General features: G+C 43.6%; 1 protein-coding gene across 1 annotated transcript in view; it reads left to right on the forward strand.

Annotated features, from left to right (window-relative positions):
- Window positions 1-408: 408 nt before the first annotated feature.
- Window positions 409-12,020, forward strand: part of LGR4 (leucine-rich repeat containing G protein-coupled receptor 4) — a gene marked incomplete at its 5' end in the record, with an annotated part of 42,212 nt that continues 30,600 nt past the window's right edge. The window contains one exon of the mRNA XM_010139800.1: window positions 409-480. Within this exon, the coding sequence (XP_010138102.1) occupies window positions 409-480 (72 nt within the window). The remainder of the gene's footprint in view (window positions 481-12,020) is intronic.

Here is a 12,020-nt window from a genome sequence, read left to right on the forward strand (position 1 = left end):
CAATATTGTTTTTTTCATTTCTTCATATGCTGTGGTTTTAGAGCCTTAATCATCTCTGTTGCAATTGTATGCATGTGTAAGTTGGTAGAAATTAGTCCTGAGGAGAGCAGTAGCGTACAGCCTCTTCCGTACATGCATTACCCTGTAGTTCCACAGTAATGTTTTTCCTTAGAGGTGTCAGAAGGTATTTCTATCAACTTCCCACGTCTTTGCTGCAACTGGATTCTCGAAGTATTGTGCTTTGAAAGCTTAGCATGCAAATTTCTAGAAAGAGATACTACAGTGTGATGCTAGAATACTATTTTCTATTATCATACCATCTGATTAGGCTTTCTTTTTTTCCTCTTTTTCCTGGAATGTAAAAATCCTGTACTGTTTATTGATAAGTCTATATTTCTTCTTCCCCAGAGATATCAGCATGAATAACATCACAAGGCTACCAGAGGATGCGTTCAAGAACTTTCCCTTCTTGGAAGAGCTGTAAGTATTTCACACACGTTCAAGTTTTGCTACAACATGGGATGGCTGCGTGAAGTGGAAGGTGGGTGGGGGAATAGTGTGGAGTTGCACTGTGAACAGAGAAAGCAATTATACTGTAAAAAAAAAAAAAAAATCCTGTACATGTTTGGAAACCGGAACAGTAAATGCTACTTACAAGGGACTTTTTACGGTAATTATTTTAATCATGGCTGGAGTGATGACACATACAAATTACAGTGTTATTCAAAGATAACATGAAAGGTGTGTAATTACCATTTGTTTCCGAAGGAGCTACAGTATAGCTGTTGCATAAGTTCAATAAAATGTCTGTTGTTTCATGTATGGAGCAGCTCGCTCCCGTTGCCCCCGTAGGCTGCAGAAGCAACGCTGCCGAGCCCATCCTGACCTGCATCAGAAATTCCAGTTCTGTGGTACGGGGCTTCTTGTTCTGAGTTTCTCTGGCAGAAATTCTCTCTCCAGTTCCCATCTCCCTGTTGTCCCACTCTCTTTTTAGCTTCTTTTAGGTTTTCCTTAGGTGATACTTGCGCTTCTGAATCCTCAAGCTGTGCCAAGGCTCATGTGTTCAGTGTTCTGCTGACCTGGTCTTAACTGAGGTGCCTTTGCAAAGTAGAAGCATCCTTTCACATAGCCCTAAATTAGACTGGGTTTCAGAGACAATAAATAGGGAGAAGGCTTTGACTTTATTGTCACTGTTATGTGACAAGTGACTTCTGTATGTCTTAGCTTCCTTATCTATGAAGAGAGGGTTGTGGTTCAGCCTTTGTCAGAGAGCACTGAGAACTTCCAGGAATAAGCAATAGGTAAGACAAACCCACTGCAATTTGCTTTGCTTCTCTTGACACTTTCAGGTCAAAGTAGCATTTTTCTTTTCAAGGAGCATTTAAAATACAAAGTAAGGCTGTCCTTGTTCCTGACTTTGGCTAGACTGGAACTATGAATGCTGTGTTGAGAGATTTCTCAATACATGCACCTTAGGGAAAGGACAGCTCATTTGCCCAAGGAAGCGAACCCTGATGAAGCAGGGAAGCATTCTGACTTTACAGACGAGGAGACTTAAGCAAAGAATGAAAGCCATTTGTAGAGGGCAAGAGGATAAATTAACCCCATAGTAAAATTGCAGGTAGAGCCCAGAACCTTTTGACTCTGGTTATCTGCTGTAACCAGTACAACCCTGCACCTCACTGGAGCAGAGCTGTTGGGAAATCGCTAAGAGTCGGATCACTTGCTCCTGAGGAAAGGCTTGTGTTCCCGAAAGCTTCTCTCATTTTTCTCCCTTGCACCCCAGCTGCACCGGTTGATGTAATAAGGTGTTCCACCTCCCCTTACAGTTTTGGTCTCTCTTACATCCTGATAATGTAGCAGCTACCGTTACCAATACAGTTAAATAACTCCATTTTCCCTGTTTCTTAAGTAGCCTTGGCTTGGGTCAGTACAATTAGGAAGTGCAGTTGAGCTTATTTCTGTCAGATGAATTGTGTGCGATATCTTGTTTCATGCTTAACAGGTTCTGGTTTATTCCCTCTGATTTTAGGCATTGCTTAAATTTGCGATGTAGTTGAGAATACCTCATGAAGGAAGAGAGATTTACCAGGATTTCAAATGGTGCATGTGTGTAATTGACACACTTTAAGAAAGGCTCTATGGTATGAGTAGTCAATTTAAAAAAAAAAAAGATTAGAAGCCTGGGAAGGTTTGCTTGGCTCAGAACATGTACTAGCCAGCATTCCTTGTGTGCTTTATAATGTGCTCTGCTCTATATTTGTGTGTTTTATTAGACTATATTTGTAGTCCAGTTTTTTCCAAATTCTTGATAGTCATATTTCACAGCAAAAGTTGAAAAAACCCAAACAATTCTGTTTTCCCAACTTGAGATGAGTGTGGGAGACTTAATGTTGGGTTTTTTTTATCCCCTATAAGTAATTAAGCAATAAAATCTAACTGGTGGGTGTGCATGTTGTGTAACTTCCATAAACCCTGGGGTGTGTCAGGAGGTAAAGAGAAAAGGCAGAGCCTTCAGCCACCATCTATTGTGCTTATTGCCTAAGAGCCATTTGCTACGTGTACCTCATTGTCCCCCTAAATTCCAGCACTTCAGTTTGCAAAAAACAGGCTAGCATTAAGCTCAGAATTATACATGAACACCCAGGAGCTTTAAATCGTTCCTGGCATTTTCACTTGAAATGTTAAAGAAATTTCTGGAAAAAAGAACCTTAAGACTCAACAACTTTACAGTAAAAATGAGACTTGCCAAATGTTTGAGCATGTTCTAATCAATCATAAATCCTTAGTACAATAGAAGAAAAACACAATTTTCATTTTATGTCTGAGTTACCTCCTACAGCTGTAGAGGTAGGAGAACCTCCAGAAAGGTTAAAAAGAAAAGCTCTCTTCCATCCAACAGCTCTCAGAGCTGCAGCAGGACAGGAAGAGGACCAAGGAGAGAGCAGAGCCCTAAGCAGGCAGTGTCTGCGTACCGCACCTCTGGGTTACAAACCACTAACCGACACTTGTGAGTTGGTAGTAACCTTGCGCAGCAGCAGTTGGCTTTGAGTTTGGTGCCTGTTGGCAGGGGCTGTGGCCACTGCTCATCAGCAGTGAAATGAGGGAGGGTTCTTCCCTTTCTTTGAAGACCTGGTTATGGTCAACCATGCCCAAGTCATACCCAGGTTTCCTTGCTTCAGTTCATGTTCTTTCCAGAGCGAATGTAGCAGACTGAAGTGGATTCAAACCACAGCAGCTTCCCTCCTTAACAGAAATGACCAGCATCGGACAAAACATGTTTTCATTTCGTTCTGCCCATTCTTTTTTCTCTGTAGGATGGGGTACAGAAGGTTTTCAGTCTTTATTTCTGCTGTTTGTGGACAGAAAACCCCAAGCAGTTGTACTCTCCAGTGTACAACCACAATTTCCCCCTCCGCTCTTAAGGTGATCTTAAAACTTTCTTCCTTGCTTTTATTTATGGTTGCACAGATCCAAATTCTGCCTGCCAGGCTCTAGCAAAGTTGCTTTTTCAGCACACAAACCCGGGTGTGAGTCTCCATGCCAAAGAAGAGGAGAAAGAACTGAAGCGAAAGGGTGTTGAAATCTAGAAGTGCTGGAAGTGTCTTTTCCATCCAGAACTTTTCCCAGAATTACGCATCTAAAGAAAATGAAAATCCCACAGACTAGTGGGAATGCAGTAAGTTCCCACACCACCACGGACTCTAGTAGCTCTTCACCCAGGAGCCAGCCCCGGACACCTTTCTCTTTATACCATGTTTTAGCCCTGCTGTTTGTCACATGCTCTGGGAGATCAGCTCCTGACAGAGTTAGTTAACTAATATTGCAAAACAGCATCACAGAATTTAATTGCATATAAATGGCAGGCAGTGAGATGTATTAGGTAGCAATTGAGGCTTGTGCAGTGCGGGTATGAGGTGGATGGGATTAAAAAATGTGCTAGGAGCCATTTGAAATGTGGGTTTTCGTTTCCTTAACGCAGTGAATTATTTGGTAGTCTGGAGGGCCTTCACAGTTCATTTTCCCAATTCTAAAATGAATACTAGAGAGTAAAGGCGGCAGCAGCAGCGTACCAGACTGGTGAAAGCTGACTGCTCCTTTAAAAGGTGTCCTCTACGTCATCGAAGGGGCAGCAGCCCAGGTGCTTCACTGGGTGCATCCCGTGCTGTTTTCAGATGTGCCAGGTTATCTGAGACAGCCGCACAAGGCTGGCAGGTCTGACACAGATGGGAGACCGATGGCTGCCCAGAATGGCAGTAAGGGCCAGGTGGAAGAGGACATCTGAAATGACATGAAATGGCAGCGTTCTCACTTGCAAAATCTCAAATGTGCAGGTATGGTCCAAGTGTTTGTACTGTAGTAACCTGATGTTACTCGCAGGTTATAAGCAGAGGGATTCCAGCTGGTCTGTGGGCAGAACCTGCCCGTTGGGTTATGTGCTCCACGTGCCCCCATTCGCAGCCTCGTCGTGTGTGTCACTGCCTAGCACGCTTATCATATGTCTGTAGGATTCTTGCACTATTTATAAATGTTATAAAAATGCTCCATCTCTGTGTAACTGATACCCATCTGGAAATGATTTGCAAATGATTGAAACAGCAACGGTCAGAGTCAGCAAGGAGCAGACCACCAAGGGTTTTGCCACAGCAGTTAATGAAGTGTGTTCTCCAGAAAATGTTAACGTAAATACGCTGCAGCCCTGAACTTGATATAGAAACTAAAAATCCTTGAAGAACTTGGCCACGGTTTTCTAACCACACCTTAAAGTATTTATAGAAAGCTCGAAGAGGGAAATACCGTTAGATAATGCAGTGTTTTTAGAAAGCAGAAACCATTTTCCGGTATGACTTTTTAACTGCAAGAGTCAGGCTGTGTTACGTTCTGATCCTCTTCTAAATGGTTGCGGTGCCCTCTAATATTCAAAGTTATCTAAGGTAGTGTGAAGGATTTTAACTATACGATTTCCATTCACTGTAGTTGTGAATGTTCTGCTGGATTAAATAAAAAGGCACTCTCTCAACAAGAAAGGGAAATCAAAATGATTTTTATTCTTGGCCAATTTTCCAGTCTGGCTTTACAAACTTGAACCACTTGAATAAAGCAAAAGTCTCCTTGACTTAATGACCTTTTAACTTTGTTTTGATTTCCACTCTTAACCCCTTAAAATATTGTCCTCTTGTTTGCCCTGCACTGACGGGTAGGGTTTGGGTGATGAGGATTTGGCTGTTTGGCTGCTGGCAGTAGGGAGGCAGAGGACAGCAAGCTGTCCTGCTGACTGCCTGAGGGGTGCCTCTGACACAAGCACGTGGTTGTCAAAGGGGAGCACTGGTCACCTCCCAACCGGTTAGACTTGGGTCAGGGCTCTGGCCTTCTCCAGCAAGGGTTAGGGAGGATGTTCTCTGCTCTCTGACTGTTGTGGTGTTGAAGACCATTTCATGCCCAGTAATACTGCAGTGAAAATAATCCCTTCGGAAAGCACCAAGAGACAGCAGTGCTCAATAACCTTCCAGATGGGTGCTGATGCCAAGGTCTGATGTGCTTCTGGTTTTTGTTCATACGTGATATGAAACAGTCTCTCTTCTGTGACACTATCTTCGCATATTTTTTTTTTTATCAGTCAAGGGCAAAACTTTATTTCCCTAACTTAATAAAGTGATAAAAGGAAGAATTAGATAATAAAAGTTTCTTTTTTGAGAGACAGTGCTGATCTGCTTTTTGAGGAATAACCAGTGAGCAAGAGACAGCACATGTGCAACTAATTTTTCAGGAAAAGGAATAGTACAACTGAGAATTTGCTCGACTATTTATATCCGTGCCGATTACAGCACTAAGAGATCTTGCTGAAACATCTCAAACCCCTCTCCCCCCTCAGCCAGAGCCTCTGAATGTGGCTTTTGATTGACCAAGTATATTTTAAGAACACAAAGATTAATTAAAATGCATACTGGCAGTGAAAATGAGGTGGCTTTGCCATAAGGTTGTAATCAGGAAGTATCTGCAAAGGAAAGGACTAGAGTTATTTTTCCTCTTGACTGCAGCTGAGGATGACCACCTGGCTGAGATGTCACAGCTGCTTGCTTTTGTAGTATCTGTTGCAGTGTGTAATTTAGATAGTCCCCTTCCTTCTAATTTCTGCGTCAGCACCAAGTAGTATTATCCTTGGGGAGGGAGGGGGAGTGTCTGTCTTTTTTATTACTTCAGTTTTATGAATAAGGCATGTCTTGGAGTTCTGCCAAGGCCACCAAGGCTGAGCTGTTCTTCGGGATGTAGTGTCTTTCCTTACCTGGCTGTGGAGCATTTGGTGGAAGGACTTTTTTTGTCTTTCTGTGCTCGTTGTTTTAAAAGGGTGTTTTCAAGGTAGCGTGTGAATGTTAATGAGATGGTCCAAGTCTTCCTTTCATAAACATGAGCAGTCCTAGGATTTGCAGGGGGAAGCTGGAGGCAGAGTGCTTGTTTTGAGTAGAAGAGGTAAGGATGAATCTTCATGAGAAGCTGTTCTGATGCCTTGTGTTAGCTGACATGTGGTAACAGAGGCTGTGGTTAAACATCCTCTTGTGAAACTATCTGGTACGATTAGAGACATTGCCACCCCGTATCTATCCATTCAGCCCCACCAGCAGACCGGGGGAGTGAGCAGGGAGCTCTCTCCAGCTGCTTTATTGTAAAGGCAGCCAGCGTAGATGTCCTCTGTTGCTCTTTCAAAACCAGCTGGCTGACGTTGGGTAGGAACCCGATGAGCGCTCTTCGTCCATCTGCCAGCATCAAATATTTGAACAGCTGGAGGAGGTAATTTCCTCAGTTGTTCCAGCTTGAATTCCAAGAGGTAAAATTCTGATGAAGAAAATGCAAGGTGTAGGTTTCACATGTGGCAGCAAGTTAAGAGCCTAAGCTTCAACTTGACCGGCTAGCATACATCAGAAATGTTTGCTGCCTTGTGTGTGTCGGCATGTTGTGACTTGCACCTTCGAATTCTAGTCAAGACAAACCTTTAGGCAAAGACTCCCAAGTAGAATTAACCGCAGTCAGCTAAGATATTTTTAAACATCTCCTACTTGGTCTGCACTAGATGCTAAGTGATGTTTAAAAACATGTTGGCCAACCTGTGTTTAATTAATGTTTTCTTATCTATGTGAGTCCTAAATTAGTTTGATTCTGGATGTGTCTCAATCCTGCTGATACAAGAATAATATTTCTTTAGCGTAGAAGGTTCTTGCTGTGCTTAACAGTTGCATATTTTTCCTGTTTGTGGGGACAGATGCTAGGAGGTTGAATAAATTCCATTGTTTTTAGAAGATGAGGAAGTTTCTTTCCAGTTTCTGTTTCTACACGTTCATTTCCAAAGTTGTGGTTGTGTGTAAGGATTCCAAGACTGGTTATTCTGCTGAAAGTACTTTTAGAGGGAAACAAAACTTTTTCCTTATCTGTCGTCTCCAGGTTTTAGTGTTCAGCGTTATTTTCACAGGCACACAGGAGCTGGCTCAGGTAAATGGCCTGGAGGCTGAATTTCATAGTGTTAATGTTTTGAGACCCGTCTTACGAGCCTGAATTTATTATGCAGCCTGAGCTGCCAGGTTGGGGCTGTCTGAGCATATAAACCAGGTAAGAAACTCCTGGGGGCCGAAGGGTAGTCCGAGCAGCAATCGGGCTGGGTCTCTCCAGGTAGAGTCCTGCAAACAGTGCTTGTACCGTGCAGTCCACCTCCTCCTTCTGGTGTCAGGAATTGGAGCATAGGGCAAAAGACGCATGTGTCCGAGGGTCACATGTAGCTCTGCAAAAGCCTTAGCCAGAGATAAACGTAAAAATCAAACCCTGTATATGTTGGAGGCAAGGGCAATATCCCCTTATTCTGAGAAACTAATTGAGTGTATTGCTGTCATATCGTCAGGTATGACACTGTAATGTTACCACATGAAGACATAGTGAGGAATTAAGTCATTCTTTTACCTCCTTTCCTCCCTTCCTCTTGGGTGGTTGTATTTTGGTATATTTTTTGAGAGTACTGATGTACTCGTGCCTAATTAGCTTTGGCAGATGTTATCCTGGCACAAAAGTAGTATCTAGTACTCATGTAAAGTTCTTTTCCTGCCCTTCCTATATGAAAGCAAAATTCTAGATGATTCTGATAAATTAGTTGCTTTTTTCCAGCTGGGAGAAAGTTAACAGTTGTCCTAAATCTGAAAGAAATCAATCATATTGAAAATTACTCCCATTTCTCTAAGGTGATTCACTGTGAAGGCATCTACAAAACCTGGGTCTTGTATTTACCCAGTATGTATCTGAAGTGGTCAGAAAACTGATAACAGAGGTTTCATTGCCAAATGTACGTAGGTTTAATCCACGTTGTGCAGTGTCATTTGCTGGATGCATCGTCGTTCAAAAGATCCCAAGCCTGCAAAGCCAATAAATGCCGGGGCAAGAGACAGGCTGTATGAACAAATTGAAGCTGCTTTGAGGGTTTAATGTCTCAACAGTAATTTTTTTTTACCCTCTCATGTCTAACCATCCACATAGGATCTTGGAAACCTTCTAAGCATCCAAATCAGTATCTGCTAAAAGCACAGATCTGTAGTTGAATCACTTGTTGCCTCCCAGTTGATCAAAACCAAGCTGGGTTACTTTCACCCGGGTGTCTGCTTCACAGACTAGGGAAGTGAAGCGTACTTCTAGCTTGGAAGGAGCGTGTGGATGCTGGAAGAGCTCCTGTGAGTTCGCTGTAGCGGCCCATCTGTTGATCCGCATGGGCAGCAGAGAGCTCATCTCCCTCGTGGGCAGCCTTGCCCTGGCCTGCGGAGAAGTCAGTATCAAATCCACGGAGCCCTCTGAGTGATGGAGTCCTCTGGACTGGAGCTGGCAACCACGAATCCAGCCCTGCATTCTCAGCAGCCAGCCCACGGCTATGGAAGTCGTTCCCATAGCACGGCGAGGTGCCCTGATCTCTCAGCATCCACAGCAAAAAGAAGTTGTATATTGGACATGGCTCTTTGAGGGGACAGGAAGAAGTAGTAAAATGCTGAAAACCACCCAACTCCCCCCTATTCGGCCACTGAAATATTTAAGTTTGGGCATCACGGTGAGGAAGGTCTGTTATTTGTCTTGGGTAGCTCCTTCTTGAATAAAAAATGATGGCATCTGTAATGATTGCTATTTGTGCGGTGGGAGATTAGAGGGAAATAGAAATCCAGAGTGGCATGGCCTGGATCAGCCTCATCCAAGTGCCTGGAGATAGCTGTCAAGGGAAAGGCCTTTGGCAGAGCAAAGGAAAATTATCACAACACGGTGTAGGATGTGCGAAGGCAATTGGGGAGAAGGCAGCCCATTTTATAAACAGTGTTCTGCTTTCTGCTTTGGGGGTGACAGGAGTCAAGGTTGCTCGCTGCAACAACTTGTCCTTACTGCTCTAGTCTAGGTGTTACCAGTTGTCTAGGCAACATGATACCGTTGCTGATGTTTAAGACACATACACTTTAGAAAATGCATGCAAACTGCTCTTTTTTGCTCGAGAATGCTATTCAGGACTTCGAATACAGCTTGCTTCAACAGCTCGTAGAGCATAATAATTGTTTTAGGTTATGTGTATTTTCTTCGGTGCATATGAGTTGTAGCCTGTGGGCTCTACTTCAAGGAGACCTTGTCCAAACACAGCTACTGCTTGCAAATTGAATGATAAGAGCGTAATTTGCATGGATGGGAGTGCTCCCTTTCTTCAAAATCCATCATCATTTACTTTCCTGTTAATAAGAAAAGAAATATAATTGTGAATACTCTTTGATAGCCCATGAAAAGCAATATTGTAAAGCCACATTTTGGCTTGCTGTGAGCACTGGTGACTGTTGCTGACCATTAAACAGTAGAAGATATGGACAGGCTTTAGACTTCTTTTAATCAATCAGATTAGTTTACTTACACAATTTAAATTTTTAGACCAGGAGTGCATTCTGAAAACAAGCTGTACGTTGATGTTCAGTGTAACTTTGAGAAGGCTGCAACTGCTGGAAAGGAGGGGCTCAGGATGAGAAGTGCCTGCTCAGCTGGATGGGTTTGGTGCAGTTTCAGTGCTGGCTGTAGCTACAGGCTTTCCGTTTCAGTCCTGGTGTGTCTTGGCTTACACACACGTGATTTTATAAATAGTAGTTGAGGTGGTATAATGCTGAAACTACTGCAGGAAATGCAGAAGGGGACAAACGCGTTTTTCATTAGCAGCAGAAGCAGAACAAAGTATCCATTTAGTTATGGTAAATTGGCCTGGAGAAATTGGGAGTAATCTGTAGGTTATTGATTGGCTTCAAAGTGGTGCAGCAGGCTGCAGCTGAGGAAAGTCCCAAAGGGGCAGTTTGCTAATTGCAGATAAGCAAAGCAAAGTTAAGACCAGCGATATGGCTTCCATTTCCCAGCCCGTCCCCTTCCGCAGCTGCCCAGCGAGGATAGGAGCCCTGCGCCCAGGCGTGTGCCCTGGCCAGGCATGGTCTCCCTGCACGAGGAAGCCCCAAGCACCTGCGAAAGGCTGTAGCACTTGTGTAAAGCTTCCGACCTTGATGAATAAATTGTACCATGTAACTACGCATCATCTGTTAGAGAACTGAATTCCGTTCCAAAGTGGCTGCTTCTCTGGACTTAGTGGAACCTGAAGCTCATTTCTTAAGTTTTAGGAAATTTAATCTGTGATAGCCAGAACATGTATGTCTCTAAGGCATTTTAAAAGGTTACTTCTGTTGCAGGAGAACGTGAAGTAAAACTCAGGTTTGTGTGGGAAGCACAAAGAACCCTGAAAAAGTTGCTGTTAGGGACAGGCATGTAAGGATGGCAGAGCAGTTTGATGTAAGACAGCAAAAAAAGTAAAGAAATTGCAAAAAGTGCAAGCGGGGAAACAATGAAATGTTTTCCAATGAGATGAAAATAAATAGGTGAAAGTTGGAGAGCTAAAAGGAGATGTTGAGCGGGCAGAGGAGTAGTGATGGACAGTCTTTAAGGGACGTGGAAGGTTCAGCCTTGTCTCGATCGTGAATTAGGTGATGTATGGTGACATGTCAGGGTTTCAGTGGGGAAGCAAGTTCATCCATGGAAAAAGTAGCCAGTGTATTGTTATCCGAAACCAGATGGAGATTGCCAGCCCTGTGTGGTGACACCTAACTGTGGTTCCGCTGCAGAGGTCTCCAAGATGTCACTCGGCTGGGCGGATTCAGGATACCCGCAGTCCTGGGCAGCTTCCAAAGAAGGGAAGGGCAGTCGCGATCGAGTCAGCGGGAGGACTCTTGGTCAGTGTGATACACATTTATACCCCACTTCAGGTGATGCCTGTTGTTCTGTCTGTGTGCCTCGACGAGTAAGAGGCAGCAAATTAAATGTTTTGTGGCCTGTAGCATGGCAGGGCACGATTGTTACATGACCATTTTTGAGACATGCTGAAAAGAGGTAACGCGTGAAAAACGTGACTGGATGGTTTCAGCGACACCTTAATTTTTATGCTGTACTTGTGCTATGTTATATGCTATTAATTTTTCATTTCTGTCTTTAAAATGAACCTGGTTATGTATATATTCCACCCTCCCAGCTGCAGCGTGCTGCCGCAGAGGGAAGCGTGTTGAAAGTGTTGAAAGCAGAGTTCGATACGTGGGTCCTTGCCTGCTGGAGAGCTGCAGTTGAAGCCTTCTAACGAGCAGCCCCGCTCCTCCAGGCTAGGACGTGAATGATAAATGTATATTTGGCAATCTGATTAGTAAAGCCTTTGCACACTTGGCTAGTTGTATCCTGTTTCCTGGAAGCTTGCCAGATGGAGGAGAAACGGAAATGTAATGGATTGCAAGGTTTTTTTTTTTTCTCTTGGTTGGTTGCAAAAAGGCTGAGTAAACAGGAGTTGCCTTGAGGTAGGTGAAGTCTTGGTATTTGAAGTCACGCAAACCGTGCTCTGGCTCAGCTGTATTTTGTTTCCAGCGCTCTGTAGGTTGGGGGAGGCTATTCAACTGAGTTAGTTTACCTTTTTCAAAACGAGTCATAATCCCCAGCCTCTTCAGGGGAGGGAGCAG

Source organism: Buceros rhinoceros, unplaced genomic scaffold (assembly GCF_000710305.1).
Source record: "Buceros rhinoceros silvestris isolate BGI_N320 unplaced genomic scaffold, ASM71030v1 scaffold17067, whole genome shotgun sequence".
NCBI classification, from domain to species: domain Eukaryota; kingdom Metazoa; phylum Chordata; class Aves; order Bucerotiformes; family Bucerotidae; genus Buceros; species Buceros rhinoceros.